This window comes from Anabrus simplex, chromosome 1 (genome assembly GCF_040414725.1).
Source record: "Anabrus simplex isolate iqAnaSimp1 chromosome 1, ASM4041472v1, whole genome shotgun sequence".
Taxonomy (NCBI): Eukaryota; Metazoa; Arthropoda; class Insecta; order Orthoptera; family Tettigoniidae; genus Anabrus; species Anabrus simplex.
Genome location: NC_090265.1, coordinates 865422478 through 865443294, shown reverse-complemented (window position 1 = coordinate 865443294; position 20817 = coordinate 865422478). Strand labels below are relative to the sequence as shown.

The 20817-nt window shown below is 35.0% G+C and overlaps 1 protein-coding gene across 2 annotated transcripts in view; it reads right to left on the bottom strand.

Moving 5' to 3' along the window:
- Positions 1 to 381: 381 nt before the first annotated feature.
- Positions 382 to 20817, bottom strand: part of qtc (quick-to-court) — a 310644-nt gene continuing 290208 nt past the window's right edge. For both annotated transcript variants that reach the window (XM_067136479.2, XM_067136480.2), the window contains one exon: positions 382 to 4508. In XM_067136479.2, the coding sequence (XP_066992580.2) occupies positions 4296 to 4508 (213 nt within the window). In that variant the 3' untranslated portion in view covers positions 382 to 4295. The remainder of the gene's footprint in view (positions 4509 to 20817) is intronic.

Genomic DNA, 20817 nt, shown 5'->3' with positions numbered 1-20817 from the left:
TTTTTAATGTTTTACCCATCGATATATGCAAAGGTATAAGATTACTGTAGCTACTGCCACATTGAGTCTTAGGGATGTCATTGCTTACGAATTCTCTAAACAACATTTTTATTGTTTTGCCTTAGCTCTTTAAAGTTTATACCACTCCAGCTGCTTAGCAAGAAAAATCATAAAATGTAAGATTGTTCATATTTTGCTACATTAGCGAGTTCTTCTGCAAGGTAGAAGTCAATGCACATGTCTTGTGAATTCATAAAGCAGATGAAACAAGCAAGTAAATTATCCTTTGCACATATGCAATGCTGTGCATTTAAGGGTTAATCTGAAGATGTTGGGCAGTTGACCAAACCTTCATGTAAGTTACACATAAATAAATCACTCTTCGGTAAAGAAATAACTTTTATATATATTTTGAGACATACATCATAACAGAACAAATGTTTGTACAAGATCTGTTAGGAAATCATTTCACATTCATGAAAGAGAATGAAATATTCAATACCGGTAACACCAATATCTTAGCATAAAATTAGGAACAGATTTCAACCATTTAAAATAAATTAGAAAAGTTTTAATACATACTAGCCCATTCATAATTTTAATATAAAATCATATGATGAATACTGCATCTGAAGATTTTGTGTGGACTGTATATAATATATACTTTCATATAAATATTAAAGATCTTGATATGTGCCATGAACAGGCACTTAACTTGATGCCTAAATTTAACTGCCATGTCACATGCTTGAGAGGTTCTGAAAAGTAAAATAACACATTCTTTCACTTGGTAATCATCTACATTTCAACTCATACCTGGGGTTTGAAACTATTACTCATACACCTTTTCATAACTATCATTTGACAGCTGACTGTTGTTACATCATCACTCATTCATCTGTAGATCAAAATTGTTATTCATGAACTTTCAGCAAAATATAAATAATAATATACCTAAAAGAACAGGAATATTTTCAAAAATAATAATTGGAAACTACTTCTGTTTTTATAATACGCTAGGATGAAACGGAAGGGCAAAACTAGCCTGTACCTTAAGCCTAAGTAACAACTGAACTTAATAACATCCTAATGGTCAAAAATAAGACTTATACCACATGGCTACAGAATTTTGGCCATGTGATTAAGGTTCTGAGTATTGTCTATACCAATTGGCTATGAAAGATATAACTGAAAGGAGTGTTATACAAGATAATTTATGGTTGGGGCTTGGTTCCAAAAAATGAGAATCCAGTACTGTATAAATTCATAGCAGAGGTTTAAGTTCCAATACTTTGCTGTACAGTGAGCAGGTCTATATGTACAATAGCTCAGATTATTTACTTTTGTGTGTTGATCTTTGCACAAGGTCCTTTGTAGATGAAGGTAAGTTATTTATGAACTAGTTTCATATTTTCTTAGATACCTACCCTTAGATGCAATATGAGAGGGCATTGAAATTTGTTTTAATACTATTGGTTTCAGTTGGTCTAATTTAACTACTTAAATCTTTTCTTCTCCACAAAGGTACTTAGTTTAAAGAACTTAAAATTTGAGATAAAGCTGAATTAAATTGACAATTTTAAGAGAAAAGTGGACTACACTCACCACTATTCCTATTGTCTAATCCCTGTGAATAAATATGTATGATGTTTCCTCATTATCAGAACTTTCTCATATATCCATTATAATTAAATTCCCTTCTAAATGCCAAATTCAGTTATGTATGATGTCTGAGTTAGCAAAACAAGAGGCAAAGAAATCCATGGGACATGGTAGTTATGATAAAATTAAACTGAATGATAACTTTGGTAAAATTGTACTTGTCCAACTCTCTTTAATAATACATTATTCTGTCAAAAAATGATAGAAAATACAATCCAAACATCTTTTCTTTCTACATATCACAATGTAAAAGTAACAGCACCCTTTGTCAGTCATTTCTATATAGAAACCTCCTTTGATTAACTCTGCAAGAAGAAATGATCATTGTCATGTCTGTCAGTACTGCACCTAGTTTAACCCTGACATATCATGTAAAACCCTGCAACTAAAAGATCTGTATATGGTAAAATTTATGTTTAAAATCCTTAATACCATACATAACAGTGAAATAGATTCAATATATTTTTTAATGTCTTCGTGCCTTTCACCCTAAAATAAGACTTAAAACATTTTGGTAACATCTACCTTAGGACAAGAATCACACTTTTTCTCAGGTTACTAGATCACAGTGTTGAGCATCAAAACACAGTAGGAAAGTAACTTGATAAACAATTAAATGCAACTAAGATATCTGGTAAACCTGTAACAGACTGTAAATTACATTTACAAGAATTGTGAATGTAATTTGTAGGAGCATACTGTAGATCATTCATTTGCATAGAGGAACTCATCTGAAGTCCATGAGTGTTTGAAACTCATATCTTTAATATTTTTGCCCATCTGAACTCATAATTACATTACTGGGACTTTGCTCAAAATTACTGTCAGATTTGTCTATGACTAATCACAGTTTTGACAAGTTATATAACATTTTAATGGCAAGATGGGAGTAACTTAATCATTGCTGCATCACTAGGTATAAATATTTCAGAATTAATATTGGCAGATGAACATTAAATTGCTAGCAAGATATATATATATATATATTTTTTTTTTTCTTTCTAAGATCAACATGCTAAAGGGTTTTCAATCAAATAGTATTTGTATAGAACATGAAGCATAGTTATGGAAACCATGTTAAAGCACTGTGCATTCGGGAGACAAGTACGTTCTGACTCCACCGTCAGCTGTCCTAAGAATGGTTTTGTGTGGTTTCCCATTTTCATTTCTAGGCAAATATCAGAACTATTCCAACTCACAGGCCACAGTTGAATCCTCCCACCTCCTTACCGGCCATCCAACCTTAAAAACATGCCACATGATTTCATCTCAAAATACCCAACCCTGTATCACAAACAGGTCTAAGGGGTAGACATACGTGATGCACAATTATGGAACTAAGACAACAATGGTGTTATATTTGATCTCATGTAAAATTTATCATAGAAGTATGTCTGCAGTGTTTGATGTTAGGTGATAGAAAGAAACATTAAAGATAATTTTAAAGTATTCATGCCAGAATGAAAAGAGAATGTGAAAATACATTAAAATTATCTAAGCAGTCATACTAAACAAATGGGAAGTTTACAATTGTTATTAGGGTATTAAATTTTTCGTCACAGGTATTACAGCCAGCCTTACGTTGAAGGCATGAAACTGGTATTTGAAAAATGGACTGTTTCAGTTGATAAAAATTCATTTTCCATACGGTACGACATAAAGCTGTTGGCTGGAACATGCTGGTTCCAAGTGGCTCAAGACTGAAGACGATGGAAGCATATGGAAGAGACCTATATCCAGCAGTGGATTGAAATAGGTTAGAAAAGAAGAAAGAAGAAGACTATAAAACTGGAGGCAAATGTTTGGTTCCTACTTTCCAGCTCAAATAGGAGATATTCTTACAAAGGAGATGTTATGTGTGTTACAATTGGTCCTAGTATTTTCTTAGCATCCTGCATACATTAGAGAGGGTGGAGTGATGTTTACCTAAAAATTTTGCTCTTAGAGAAGTTGAAAATATGAAACTTCCTTGATCACATTTTCGAAAAGTACATTACTTTCCCAGTCGACAATACAAAGGACTTGAGGAAGACTGGTGTAATACCTAATATTTTCTTGAGCAAATGACAATAATCAACATGTTAGAATTTTGCTTCATGCTCATACACTACAGTAATTGATTACTTATATAAATGTAGAGTCTCAAAGAATCTGAAAGTGTTTGTTAACGTTCATTCATTCATATTACACTTAATCAAATCATTCCTATTGCACGCTACATATATGTGAAAAGTTGATTCAAATCCTAACATTACCATGATCATTGTTGTTGTTGCTGCTGCTGCTTCAATTTAATGAACATTAGACCTAAACCCAAACATCCCACAAGAGGTACACTTTTCTCCTTTCAATATTGCTCAATATTTCATAAAAGGATATCTTCTTGCGGTATGCTTTTATCCAAGCGAGGAAACCTGTATGGTAAGAAAATGATTATCACTGATGTGTATACCATGTACAATGATGTTTGATCTGTTCCTCCATTCTTCCCTTGTTTCTTGAGGAAAAATAACTTGAGGGAATAGAAATTAAAGATGATGGAACTGACTGGGTCAAACTGTGTTTCTCTGCTCAACTCACACTCATATGCAAACTATTAATGAATTACAAAACTAACAGAGGTTGAAGTGTGATTATTTCCTAGGGTACATTCGTTGTGCCCGTTCAATATTGATACGCTCACTTTCATTGTAGCCCAAGATACTTGCAATAGCATTTAGATGACCTTGATGGTTCTCCTTGTCAGTCAGAAAGTAGTAAATAGCTGACTTGAGGAACTGTAGGGTTATCTCTGGGTCAAGTTCCCCTTTCTGGGCACGAGACTCAACAATGCGACGGTACATTGCCTGGAAAGAGTAATCATACCTTTTATCAAAATGGATGAATTACAAACATTCATTGGAACTGAAATAACAATGATAAAATATACAAATTTAAAAACAACTATACATTAATGTCACTCAGCCTAACAGCTCTGTTAAAGCCTAGGTCACACTTGGCGATATTCTCGTTGCTAGTTCTCGCTGATAGTAAAATCACTACGAGAATTGATGTCACATTACAAAGACTCAAGCAAGGTAGTATATAGAGGTACAAGCAGCTATAACATTGTGTTTCTGTGTTTCAGTAGACTAGTTTGCTGAGTTTTGTGTAATTTTCATGGTGTTTTATAATAATGTCGTCTGTTGGCTTGCGGTGTAATGTTATAAGATGTTTGTTGAGACTTACAGTGCATGAGGTCAGTCGCGAATTATTGGTAGTGTTGACAAAAGAAGCAAGAAAACGTAAATGGATGAGAGACTGGATAGAAAGGAGGGGTCAGCTTGGAGCCTCCAACAGACTAATGCAAGAGCTTTCTGCAGAAGATCCGAAAGCGTACCGCAATGTTCTAAGAATGAGCCCTTGCAAATTCAATGACTTGCTTGAAATGATTACACCACTTACTGTAAAGCAAAATACGAAATTGCGTATAGCGATCTCATGCAAGACAAAACTGGAAATAACACTACGATGCTTGGCAAGTGGTGTCAGCCTAATGTCTGCTCTGTATGCGTCTTTTAAATTTTTTAAATCTTCTTCTTGACCTCATCTAGCATAACCGTAAACTCGTTTAATTCACTGATAATTTGAGAATAAGCACTGTCTCTACGATCTCTTTTCATGTAATCACAAGTCGAAATGTCACACAGGGCCTCATACTTCCGTAAAACCTTCAGAAATTGTATTATCTGATCACCTGACCATTATATATTACTCATTTTAAATGATAACACTGGAAAGTATATTTATAAGGTGTTTTCAACTAAAACATCTCGCTACTGTGCACTTCCTGTCACACAAGGCGATGAGTCGCTGCGTGATGATCACGTGACTAGCTAGCAGCGAGAAAAGTTAAACATGTCCAACTCTTCTTGCAGTGATTTTCCTTCTCACTGGGCTTACGGTGAGTAGCGACTTTTTTAATCACACTGAGCATTTTAAACAGCGAGTACTCATTATTAGCTGACTCGCTGCTATAAAATCACCTAGTGTGACCTAGCCTTTACAGTATGAAAGTAATTATTAAAGAGAGGAGAAATAAGATGTACCAATGCAACTGAGGATATAAGTTTAAGTATTTGCTGCCAAATCAGTACCAATACTCTTAGGGAACATGCATCATTGCTTATCCATGTTCATCTATATTTCATAGCAAGATATGTCAGCTTTTCACTGTTGCATTCTGGATTCTAAACTTGGTGACTGTATGAGAAATTTGTGATGGAAAAAGCAGAGGTAGGTCTCATTTTGTTTAAAATCCCTAATTTCCTTAGTTAACTACATTTTAGTGACACTCTTATAATTATTCTTTCATTGCCCTGAAAATTTTTGATAGGCCTTGCCAGCTGGCTTCTTCCTAACGGTGATTAGGGGTATTACCAATGAAGAATGGAGAACTTATAAACAAGAGCAAATTGGATAACTCTGAAAAGTAGCATTGACCTTCAAACAAAAATGAACATTTTAACACAGGTTGAATGGGCTGCTATAAGCAAAACTAAGACTGACAAACATTTTGGTATTCCAAAGTCAACATTGTGAACAATCATTAAAAGCAGAAAAAATCAACAGAGCAGTGGCTTCAGACAGTTCTGCAAGAAAAGTGAAACATCTACGTAAGGGCCAAAATGATGATTTGGAACTGAACTGTTAGATTGGCTTAATAGTATGAGGTAGCAAATGTGCTGCTAAATGGATCTCTTATCCAGGAAATGGCTAAATCAATTGCCTCGGATCATGGCATTAGTGATTTTAAGTGTTCCTCAGGTTGGCTCTGGCGGTTTCAAAAGAGACATGCAGTTTCTTCACAAATGATCTGTGAGGAGACCAACAAAGTTGATGAAGCAGCAGCAAATTACTGGCTAGCTAGTTTTCAGACAATTCACCAGAAGTACTCAAAACGTGATTTTCTAACGTGGATAAGACTGGAGTATTTTTTATGACTTATTGTCTAGCCATACATTAAATACAAAACATGATTCAGTAAGTGCCGTTGGGGATCATGTAGCAAACAGAGATTAACCACTGTTCTTATCTGCAACTCAAAAGAAAAATGAGACACATCAAGCTTGGGTGATCAAAAAAATCTTCAAGTCCAGGTTGTTTCAAAAACATTGATCAATTCAAGTTATCTTGTGATACACCAGGAAAGCATGGCTTGTGAGTTTAACCAATGGATGTGTGCTCAAAATCATGATGTTTTGCTGATATTCAACATTTAATTGTGCTGCTCATAGTTTAGGCAAACTGTGTCTATCAAATGTGAAAATCCATTTATTTACAAAAAATACAAGCCACTTTCAGCCAATGGACCAAGGAGTAATCTCACTCGTGAAAAGGACTGTCTTTGCCTTGTACATGCTGTGATCTTGCCAATTGAAGACAACCACACTGCAAATTTGACACTATTTGACACTCTGAGAGTAAATGCTCAATTGTGGATTGCAGTGTTAACAGAACACGTAAAGAACTGCTTTTAAAAAGACATGGCCTTCAGGTGATGTCAAGAACGATGATCATATTGTTTCAGAGGAACAGATACTGGAAGAGTGGCAGGACCTTCAGGTAGAATCATGAGGTTTCAGCTTCACTTTACAAAGGAAAAATGAATAATAAATACCTTCACATCGACGATGATGTTGAAGGTTGTAGCACTTACGGGGAACCGGAGCAAAATGAAGAGGAGTATTAAGTTCCATCTTCAGAAATGGGTGAAGGATATTCAACGTCCTGCTCATGAAGTAATGATAGTTCTTTATGCTTTTGAAATATTTTTGGCTAATTGAGACTTAAGTACTTTATTTGTGGATTCTGCAGACAATTACATTAGAGAGTGTACAAAAATTGTGTCCTCTGTACTGGCAAAAAACAATGACGTATTCTCCACCTATTTTAAGGTACATTACACATTATTTTAAAATGCAGATTCTATGTTTAGTAAATGTATATATGAAAGAATATTTGATACTGAAACTAAGAAAACAGATTTCATTCAGAAATTCTTGCGAGTGGATGTGATTTTGGGTACATTTTATCTCCAATATCATGTATTTAACTTTTTAAGAGTTCAGTGGGAAGAAAGGAAAAAAAAAAAATCAATTATTGCAAAACTACAAGTGTATTAATTATTTATTATTAGTTTATAAGTGCATATTTCCTAAACATCCTTATCCAAACCTCATTATGACAAATTTGTATAATGCAGTCGATATCTTGGTCTCTTGGAGTTCATGTTAACAAGGGTTACAGCAGAGTTAATTCATCTATCGATGGACCTTATTAAAGTTTTTAAAATAATATTGTGCATAAACTTCATCCGTAGTTGCAATTGGAGGTATTTAAAAATAAGGATGTCATTTCATCTATTGATTTTCCGAATCTGACATCCTTGAGACTTGAATGAAAATTTCAGCACCCTTGAAAAATATATGTAATAAATCAGTGGATTCTAATAGAATATTTGCCAGGAAAATGTTTATTTTATATTTTTAAAACAGAGTGAAATCACCCTAAAACAACCACCAGCTGCTCTTCCAAAAAACTGGCTGTTAGTTCAGGTGGTTGCTGAATTACGATTATAACAGTTTGGAATTGGGAAAGAGGTCTATTTCATCACGATTAACTACAGTAGGACCTACAGTATATTAAAAGTAGCATGCACTGTGTATATAGAGCAGGCTATTTTTTAATGTACTGTGGAATGAGATATTCTTAAATCATTTGATTTACAATAAAATCTTTTGGTGTGATTCATTTTGTAGTATTTGCACATCTCTACTTAGCAGCATATGTTTCAAAATATCCTCTGCCTATTTTAAGGTACCTTACACATTATTTTAAAATGAATATTCTGTGTAATCTACATATATAAAAGAACATGTCCTGACTGACTGACTGACTGATTCATCATCGCCGAGCCAAAACCACTGGACATAAAGAAATGAAATTTTGAGGATACATTTATATTACAATGTAGGTGCTCGCTATAGGAGGATTTTTGGATATTTCGTCGCTAAGGGGATGAAGAGCGGGGGGGGGGAGGGGTGAATTTTTAAAATGAGTGTATTTATATCTTAGAACATTAAAAGTTTACAGATGTAATAATTGGTATTTAGAATCTCCTTTAAAAATAAAGATACGTACTTTTTGTTTTCAGAAAATCCCATTAGGAGTGAAAAAGGGTGAAAAATGGATGAATGCCTTAAATGAGGATACCTATATTTCATAAACTGAAGATATTTCAGACCTTAAAATTGGTATTTGGAATCTCCTTTAAAAATAAAGAAACATGTATTTCTTTTTTTGTTTTTGGAAAATGCAATGAATGGGGGTTAAGCAGGAGTGACAAATGGGGTGAATTTTTAGAAAGACCATATCTACAGTATATCTCAGAACCGTAAAATATTACAGACGTAAAAATTGGGTTTTGGAATCTCCTGTAAATGTAAATAAACATAGGTGATTGGTTTTTGGAAACTCCACTTAAGATGAACTAAAAAGGGGGCAAAACTTTAAAATGAGCATGTCTACAGTATATCTCAAAAACTTAACATTTTACAGAAGTGAAAAATGATATTTTTTAAAAATTCAAAATAAAGAAAAATGTACTTTTTGTTATTGGAAAAACCACTTGGGGGGGGGGGGGGGGGTAAAAATGACTGAAAATGGGGTTGAACTCTTTTTATTAGGATACCGATATCTCAAAAACGGAAGATGTTATAGACGTGAAATTTGGTATTTGGAATCTCCTTTAAAAATAAAGAAATACGTACTTTTGTTTTCGGAAATCCACTTTAAGGGAGGGAAGGAATTGAAAAATTAGTTGAATTAATTGTATGAAGATACTATTATCTCAAAAACGAAAGATCAATCAATCAATCAATCAATCAATCAATCAATCAATCAATCAATCAATACTGATCTGCATTTATGGCAATCACTCAGGTGGCAGATTCCCTATCTGTTGTTTTCCTAGCCTTTTCTTAAATGATTTCAATGAGATTGGAAATTTATTGGTAAGTTATTCCAATCCCTAACTCCCCTTCCTCTAAATGAATATTTGCCCCAATTTGTCCTCTTGAATTCCAACTTTACCTTCATATTGCGATCTTTCCTATTTTTAAAGAAGCCACTAAAACTTATTTGTCTACTAACGTCATTCCACGCCATTTCTCCACTGACAGCTCGGAACATACCACTTAGTCGAGCTCCCCCAGTTCTTCCCAGTCCAAATTTTGCAACATTTTTGTAACGCTACTCTTTTAATGGTTATGAATTTCATGTTTTTTGGTCCGTATTGAACTGAGAATAATATATATATTTTTAATAATAATAACAACGTAAACGTTTCCACCTTTTCAATACTAAAATATATTCACAAAATTATAAATTACACGGTACTAGTTTCGACCCATCTAGGGGTCATCATCAGCCGTATTGGAGCAAAGATCAATTTTGGCGAAATCCTAAGAAAATGTTATTTTAAAGAATAACAAGTGAAATGAGATGTTAATAAGGTAATAGTTAATAATACAAGGAATATACATACTAAGAGGTATTTAACAAAGAATAAAGTATAAATGGGGTGTTGTAAAAATTATAATCATGGAAATCAGTAAGTTCTTGTATTGAAATGACATATATAAAATTATATATGGCTTAGGAAGAGGGCTTAAGGTGGGGCTGAGGGTGCGGGAGAAAGTGTAATTGTCTTGGAAAAGTACCTTTGATTAAATTTAGGATTGAGTTTAGGTTGGCTGCATTATTGTTTCTGAGGAAAGTGATAAATAGATCGAAGAGTATGTTGGGTTTCTCTGAGATTTCATTGAGATTGTGACTGGCATTGAAGTATTGGTCACAATCTCAATGAAATCTCAGAGAAACCCAACTTACTCTTCAATCTATTTATCACTTTCCTCAGAAACAATAATGCAGCCAACCTAAAATCAATCCTAAATTTAATCAAAGGTACTTTTCCAAGACAATTACACTTTCTCCCGCACCCTCAGCCCCACCTTAAGCCCTCTTCCTAAGCCATATATAATTTTATATATGTCATTTCAATACAAGAACTTACTGATTTCCATGATTATAATTTTTACAACACCCCATTTATACTTTATTCTTTGTTAAATACCTCTTAGTATGTATATTCCTTGTATAATTAACTATTACCATATTAACATCTCATTTCACTTGTTATTCTTTAAAATAACATTTTCTTAGGATTTCGCCAAAATTGATCTTTGCTCCAATAAGGCTGATGATGACCCCTAGATGGGTCGAAACTAGTACCGTGTAATTTATAATTTTGTGAATATATTTTAGTATTGAAAAGGTGGAAACGTTTACGTTGTTATTATTATTAAAAATATATATACGCTACTCTTTTGTCGGAAATCACCCAAAACAAATCGAGCTGCTTTTCTTTGGATTTTTACCAGTTTTTGAATCAAATATTCCTGGTGAGGGTCCCATACACAGGAACCATACCCTAGTTGGGGTCTTACCAGAGACTTATATGCCCGCTCCTTTACATCCTTACTACAACCCCTAAACACACTCATAACCATCTGCAGAGATATGTACCCGTTATTTACAATCCCATTTATGTGATTACCTCAATGAAGATCTTTCCTTATATTAACACCCAGATTCTTACAATGATCTCCAAAAGGAACTTTCACCCCATCAATGCAGTAATTAAAACTGAGAGGACTTTTCCTATTTGTGAAACTCACAACCTGACTTTTAACCCTGTTTTTCATCATACCATTGCCTACTGTCCACCTCACAACATTATCAAGGTCATTTTGCAGTTGCTCACAATCTTGTAACTTCCTATACAGAATAACATCATCCGCAAAAAGCCTTACCTCTGAATCCACTCCTTTACTCATATCATTTATATATATATAAGAAAACATAAAGATCCAATAATACTGCCTTGAGGAATTCCCCTCTTTATTATTACAGGGTCAGATAAAGCTTCACCTACTCTAATTTTCTGAGATGTATTTTTTAGAAATATAGCAACCCATTCAGTCACTCTTTTGTCTAGTCCATTTGCACTCATTTTTGTCAGTAGTCTCCCATGATCCACCCTATCAAATGCTTTAGACAGGTCAATCGCGATACAGTCCATTTGACCTCCTGAATCCAAGATATCTGCTATATCTTGCTGGAATCCTACAAGTTGAGCTTCAGTGGAATAACATTTCCTAAAACCAAATTGCTTTCTATCAAACCAGTTATTAATTTTGGAAATGTGTCTAATATAATCAGAAAGAATGCTTTTCCAAAGCTTACATGCAGCGCATGTCAAACTTACTGGCCTGTAATTTTCAGCCTTATGTCTATCACCCTTTCCTTTATACTCAGGGGCTACTATAGCAACTCTCCATTCATTTGGTATAGCTCCTTCAACGAAACAATAATCAAATAAGTACTTCAGATATGGTACTATATCCCAACCCATTGTCTTTAGTATATCCCCAGAAATCTTATCAATTCCAGCTGCTTTTCTAGTTTTCAACTTTTGTATCTTATTGTAAATATCACTGTTATCATATGCAAATTTTAATACTTCTTTAGCATTAGTCACCTTCTCTGTCTGGACATTATCCTTGTAACCAAAAATCTTTACATACTGCTGACTTTAGAAGATCCTCACATGTACACTCTCCTTTTTCATTAATTATTTCTGGAATGTCCTTCTTGGAACCTGTTTCTGCATAAAAGTACCTATATTGTACGTGCACTTTTTAGTGATAGATTTTTGTACTGGGTTGAGGAGTAAGGAGGGAGCATTGCCGGTTCCGGTAATACTGCCAACTGAATGGAAATGAAATCTGAATTGAATCGATAATGTGGTTGATCAATGTGAATTTTCTAAACCTTTATTATCTTACGCCAACAACTGTGTCACACACACAATATATAATATTATAACATTTCTCGATGCGAAACTTGGTTCCTAGCATGAATTCTATAGTTTGGCTTTGCTGTGTAAACAACAACAGTACGAGTACGTAAAGTGTACGCCAGATGTCGCACAGTGATCATAAGCCATTCTTAGTGTTTCAAAGGTTGCCAATATGAATCCCGAAGATAACCGAGGTCAACTGATTCAGCACTAGGGCATCCATCTATCACTAAAAAGTGCACGTACAATACATACCCTTCTATTTTTCACCACTGCCAATTATGCTCGTGATTATGTTATCCTTAGCTGCCTTCTTTGCTAGATTCAATTTCCTAGTAAGTTCCTTCAATTTCTCCTTACTTCCACAGCCATTTCTAACTCTCTTTCTTTCCAATCTGGCACCTCCTTCTTAGTCTCTTTATTTCTCTATTATAATAAGGTGGGTCTTTACCATTCCTTACCACCTTTAAAGGTACAAACCTGTTTTCATATTCCTCAACAATGGCTTTAAACCCATCCCAGAGTCTGCTTACATTCTTATTTACCATTTTCCACTGATCATATTTACTTTTTTTAAACATGCCTCATGCCTGCTTTATCAGCCATATAGTACTGTCTAATAGTCCTACTTTTAAAACCTTCCTTTCTATCACATTTATTTTTAACTACAACAAAAGCAGCTTCGTGATCACTAATACCAATCTATTACTTCGGTTTCTCTATAGAGCTCATCCGGTTTTATCAGCACCATGTCCAGGATATTTTCCCCCCTAGTTGGTTCCATCACTTTCTGAATCAGCTGTCCTTCCCATATTAGCTTATTTGCCATGTGTTGGTCATGCTTCCTGTCGTTCGCATTTCCTTTCCAATTGACATTTGGTAAATTCAGATCTCCCGCTACAATCACATTCCTTTCCATGTCGTTTCCCACATAGTTGATTATCTTATGAAATAATTCTGAATCTGTGTCAGCACTACCCTTTCCCGGTCTATACACTCCAAAGACATCAAGTTGCCTATTATCTTTAGAAATGAGCCTTACACCTAGAATTTTGTGTTTATTAACTTTAACTTTTTCGTAGCTTACAAATTCTTCTTTTACCAGAATTAATACTCCCCCTCGTACCATTCCTATCCTATCTCTACAATACACACTCCAGTCCATGAGAAAGTTTCTGCATCCATTATATCATTTCTCAGCCATGATTCAACTCCTATCACAATATATGGTAAATATATATCTATTAAATTAATTCTATTCATTTCTTTACAGTACTTCTACAGTTCAACACTAACATTTTTATGTCATCCCTACTTGGCTTCCAGATCTTTGTACCCTTATCACCGCTCCCTAGACAACCCTGTTTCCCTGAATGTACCTCCCTATTACCCTTCCAAACAAATTTTCTAACTTATACGTACCACTGCAGTTTAAGTGAAGGCCATCTGAGCGCAGATCCCTATCTCCTACCCACCCATTAGGATCTAGAAATTTCACTCCCAGTTTCCCACATACCCAGTCCATAGTCTCACTTAGATCCCCAATCACTCTCCAGTCAGTATCCCTCCTACATAGTATTCCACTGATAAAAATCTCCGCTTCCTTAAACTACGCCCGTACTGCATTTACCAGATCCCACACATCCCCAACTATGTTAGTACTTATACCAGCTTGCCTTACATGGTTGGTACCAACATGAAACACTTCTCCTTCCCCTCCTCCTTCTCTTCTACTTTCCTCAACATCTGCCTCAACTTAATTCCTGGATAACACTCTACCCTGGTTCCCTTTCCTACACACACTTTCCCCACATGTCTAACGATGGAATCCCACATGACCAGAGCCTCAACCCTACCCACCTCATTTGATCCCCTCCCCTCCTAGTCAGCCCTATCTTTCCTGATAGCTGCAGAAGCTACTTCCTCCTCCCTTTCTCTCCCATGACCCTGTTCCACCTGTCTTTTCCTATGCTCTACTCTACATTTCCCTTTCCTACCTTTCCCCTTTCTCGTACTTCCACACATCTCGGCAACAGTTCCCTGTTCCTCATCTTCCCTCCGTTGCTCTACCTGGAGTGGCTCGTACTGATTTCTCACAGACACCTGTCCTGAATTCTGATCCTGAATAAAGTCCTTAGCATGCAATCTCCTTCTGCTTAGAACATTAGACCACCTGTTTTCTACAGTTCCTCCCTTTCCTTCCCATCCCTCTTTTACACCTGCTGCAACCTGTACATTGTTTGAGGGAGGCCTACCTTCCTTCCTGTCTTCTGTGAGAATCCTATTATTCCCCTCAAACTCTCCAACTCCTCCCTCATACCCCTCAATGGCTCGCCACACCCACAGTTCCTACACTTGCACTCCTTAGCCATTCTTTACGAAAATGAACAGAAAGAAATATTGTCTAGGATAGTACTCAAAGATCACTCAACAATAAGGTAATTAATATTGCACCCGCCCACCTCCTGAGTCCCAGACTAGCATTTATCTCAGGGGTGATCAGTTCGAAAACGAATAAAAAAAATTTATATCAAAAAAAATATATATATATCGGCGCATCAAATGAACACAGGGATGAACGGGGCATGAAAATTTAAGGTTACGGGGGACGACTCATTCATGGATACAAAATTCTGACTCCACAATAGGACTGGGAAGTGACAACTTAAATTCCATTGGCATACTGGACTAACTACAATGAAAAGATATGGAAGCTGTTTCCTATTGAAATTGCAATGAGGAGCAATTTATTCACTTATTTTGCATACTACACATGATGACAAATTTACATTGGGACACTTTTAATCCTGAAAAATAAATGACATAATATTTGGATTTTACCTCACTACTCTGGTAGTGTAAAACATCTGGTGAATTCGTCCCAATTGGTTACTGGGGATCGAATTCACATCCATATGATTGGACGTTTCACCGCTGGAGATCTTCTTTCGGGGACGAAGGCACGACAGTAACTTTTTACTGTCGTCTCCTCGTTCCGTTTGGACATGAGACACTTCCGGTATGTACATTCTGGTGAGCCGGACACCCACCGTAGAAAATGTTATCGCCTCGAAAAAACGGGAATTTATAATACGGACAAACTCTAGCCTATTATTTCCAGATTCACAAACACACCAGGTAGAGTTCATTAACTCAAAAGCTACTTTAATATTTACCTTGTCAATACGACAAGACGTACGGAAAGGTTCATTACTATGCTCTGACCATGAAAACATGTGCCGTCCGTGGGTTATTTACGTATCTACCGCTATCTCCCCGTGAAAACCCAACATCTGGTTCAGAGCAGTTCGACACAGGATGACTGTCCCTAGCATATCCTCCTATTATTATTAGATAATATCATTACCATTCTTTATCTGATCATTAGCATATACTTTGACTACCATCAATTAATTTTATTATTATCATTAATTTCAATTATAATCCGGTATTTGATTATTATCATTTGTCATCCGGGATGATTATATGCCAACCCTTGCCGGCGTTTCAAACGAGGGTCGTTCTTACTCCTAATTTATCCGCACAATATAATGATCAGCTTCCTCATAAATATTTTTATTATTATTATTATTATTATTATTATTATTATTATTATTATTATTATTAACATCATTATTAATAGTGGAAATCGTGATTATCGTAACCCGTAATCATCCTCGCTATAATACTTCAACTTCTTGCTCTTATTAATTTCATCAAAAAAAATAAAATTAAAAAAAGTACCTTCATTGGTTATTCTTCTTCTCCTTCTTCAAATATTTTATTCATTATTATTATTAGTTAAAAATCTCAAATTTTCCATTTCATCTCCCAACATCATTATTATGTCCAAAATATATAAAAAAAAAATTATTCTTCAAAAAAAAAAGTAGCTTAGTTTTTATTATTATTATTATTATTTTTTTAAAAAAAACTTAAATTCGCCTGTTACACGGTAGTCCACTCTTAATATGTTTAACGCTGTGACATTTCACTTTCTGTATCTGCATAAATAGGAACAAAAATGGAGTTCAAGCTAGTAAAACGTCGATCTAGAAAGGAATAACGCCGATATACCGAAATGATATATCTTTTCAACAGGCAATTACCGAAAGAACCACGTTTAGAAGGCGGTAAGAAAAGAATGACAAACGCAGATTATTCAGATCTATTATTAATGAGAAAAGGAACCTCCATTAGAAAATTTCGTCAATCTACATTACTAAGCTTAACTAGCACGAGCAAGAGAAGAAAGAAGCAGCTTTTTATTTCGAAAGCAACATATTTGTTGGCTATAGAGTTCGAAATACCAAGTAATATACGTCGCTTTACTAATTGAAGCAATAAGGAAACCCCAGAAGAGTGTAATAGCAATTACATCACGACTCGACTCAGTGGACGGATATTTTGCACGATACTGCGTGTTCTGAGAAGCACTGACCAACTAGTTACTACGTATTCTTCGATAAGGGAACCAGAAAAACATATCTACCCGATTACCAAATTTATTATCCTCAACAGTTAGCAGTTTTGAAACCATACTAGAACTGATTATTCCAAACAGAATCATTTTTAATATTGCAAGTATTATAGAGATAAAACCCTAACCATAAGATGACGACACTAAACCCTGTATTACCATTTTCTTTTCCGAGAGTTCAACACGTTACCATGATGGTGTGAGCAGCTGAGAGGCACGACTACTTAGGCTTGGCGGAGCTATGCTGTGACGACCCAATACAGATGAAAGTCAGCTGAGAGAGGAACACATGGACCCGTTGACCTAAACAAAACCGAGGAGCCAGGCCTACTAGTTCCGATGACGGGGGAGAGCAACAGGAAGAGTCCAAATAAGCAAGTTAAGTTCTCTTTAAGTCGTATATACGTAAGTACCGTAATGTATTTTAATCTTCGGAAAGATATTAGTATTTTGTGCTGTGATAATGTGTGCGCGCGTGTTAGCGTAATGAAATATGGTTATGTGGATACAGGTATTCATCTGTAATCAATGTTAATTCCATATGTAGGCGCAACTCGCCAGTGAAACTCGTTCGCAATATTATCCAATGCGGTGTTTAAAAGGCAATAAGCATGTTTATTTTGTTATCAGTGAAGTGCTAAGGTGCGAGTGGTAATGTTTATATTATGTGTGATGGCTTTATTCATAATATCAGATAAAGAGATCGTATGTAGGGAATGTATATGACAAGATATGAAATAGCACAGCTTAGGATTGCGATATATTATGATTTAATACTATGACAGAAGGAAAGACGGCAAAGATGAGAAGGTTATGGTAGATATGTTAGGTATTTATGGAAATGGAGTGCCTAATGAGTTTTGATACAGTTGCTACGCGAAATATAGTAGGTTAATGGTTGAATAGTAGTAATGGCAGGCACGTGTTAGTAGATGATGATGATGCTTATTTTATTTGAGAGATCGGTCATAATAGTCTTCTGTGCGATGTTATTATGTGTTGGATATGCATTATGCGGTATATATGAAGCGTACCGTTTTCAAATGATTCTTTTATCCCATTGATATGTAGAGTAGCATAGGATACGATCTCGAAGCCATCTGTATAACCTGGTTTTGGAGTACTTAAGGTCATCTAAAGTGCTATGAAGCTAGTTATGCTAATAAATAGGCCATCAATGAAATATATTTAACCACATTAGAGAATTCTCGCACATAATAAGTTTATTGCCGAATTTATAAGAACAAATTGGTATACCACTGGTGAATTAGTCATTCATATTTGAGTTTCTAAGTGAGGGTAGAGTCTTCTAACATAGAGATTTTTCTGCCTATGGATAAATTTGTTAAAAATTGGATGAAATACATATGGTAACGTAATATTCAGCCAGAAGCACACTTAAATTGAATCTTTAACCTAATATTGAGATGCTAATTTTTCATATTAACCGTATTAGCCATACAAATGTTATGATATAAACCATTACGACATACAGCGGACTTAATGTTGCTTATTTTGAGACCAAGTAAGATGAAACATGAAGATCTGAATGACAACGTAAAAATGAAATTGTAATTGATAGTGAGAACAATTTTTAATCTTACTGAATAACTGTTGTTTTTCTGAGTGAGTTAAATCATTTCCCAGATTTTCACTGTGTATACTGACACAGATACAAAATTTAGGACAAGGTGACGTTCATTTTATTAGTCACATTTGAGCTTGTAATTAAAGCATTGGACTTTGAATTATTTTAAGGAAGCATTATAGCTACAGAGAAAGAGATTCCAAAACTTAATCAAATATTTATCTGAAGAAACTTTGCGTTTTTCAATCTGATATGATGTGACACTGTATGATAGTAAATGTAATTCTACTTTTATTCATAATCGATTAGATGCATCTAATACCTTTAACTCTAGTGAATTTATATTTTTTCTTTATTAACATTTCTACTCATTTCAACCAATTATTTTAATTCTACTTGATATTAATTGAATTACCAACGAGGCCAAAGCACTAATATGGACATTCATGGCCAGGATTTTGTCATCGGCAAGTTCTTACGAGGAATACTTTTTTTTTTACTTTCATTTCAATGACGAGGGGAAGGACCCATATGGTTATATAATGCCAACAAGACAATGTGGAACATCCCAAATGTGATCATAGCGAATTAATTCATTTATTATTCAGAGTAATTATTTAATAAATAAATAAAAAATTAACATTTTTTTTTAATGTCTATTTAGCATAAGAGCTAGATGTAAGAATATTTTAAGCTTTTTATTCTGCTTGCGAATGCGATAGCGACTTGTAAGAACCAAGCATGGTACTACATTGGCAATATTCATTTGCGATTACTTCGGCAACACAAAGGTACTTAGGAATTCAACTGATAGCGTGTAGGAGATGTTCTTCACCCTAGGTTGATTTGAACTTTAACCCGTCGGCACACTTTCTCAAGCGGAACTCACAACCCGAATTGTTACAGAGGCCAGACCATTTACACTTCAGAGCTAGTCAGGAAACTAATGTATCCCCACCTGGACGCGGGAGCGGTGCATTTTAGTTTTTGGTGCCCAACTGTGTGGCAAATAGAGAAAGACGCCGTGGGAGCAAAGAGTTGCCAAAAACATTTTTGTTTTTGACGCACAACTGTATCAGCAGTCAGGAGGAGGACACTGTATGAATGGTTAGTCGCCAAACTAGGTAGACCTGAACTTGGTTATAATTGGAGAAAATTTACCAGATATGATCACTAGATAGGAACGGATTGTACTTCAATGTATGGTAATGCATGAGGAGAACATAATAGAAGGAAAAGAAATTTCAGGAGCGGACTGACAAGAGATTTTCAAATATAATAAGTCATCTTTGAAGCAAGATGGAGGTATCGTATAAAAATTAGGTATGTCTGGTGAAGGTGATGTCATGTGACCAGATAATTATTTTTTTTTATGGATCGAAGGGAATACAGGAGGACATTAAACTGTGAAGACGAAAGGATGCCCATAAATAATTATCAGAAAGAGAAGAGAAAGAAACGGAAATGGACGAATGAGCTAAGGAAATGTCAGAGGACGACTGATGCAGTCGAATGTCAGATTATAGGAAGCCGATATAGGATATAAAGATTGTGAAATTGTAAATATGGATGGTTGGAGATGTATTTAAGAAATATTGTTAATACATTAATCATAATTTGTTAAGGAATAACTTAGATATAGGAAATAGATTATAAGAAATACGTTATTTGAATTTTTAATTATTCTCTCCAGAATTAAGAGTTGGAATCTCAATTTTTAGGTCACAGATCTCATGTTTCATAATGTAATTGGGTCAGCAGCATAAGCAAAGCCTAGTCTAGGTAGTTAAGCCTATCCATTTAAGTATAATACAAGTATAGTTGTGTGAGATAAATATAAGAGTACTGTAAGAATTGAAGTATAGAGAAGTTAGGGTACAAGTAGAGCACTACCAGGATTAATAGAGAATTCTAAAGTAATACGTGAAAGACAAGATGACGACGTTAAGCCACTTAAGAACACAATTTGAAGATTACCAGAGAGAGCAGGAAGACAGACAAGAAAAGTATCAGGAAGAACAAAAGAAGAAGCAAGAGGGAATTGAGGGAATGATACGATTAATGATGGAAGAAGCCAGAAAGCGCGATGAAGAATCTAAGAAAGAAAGGCAGGAAGAAGCAAGA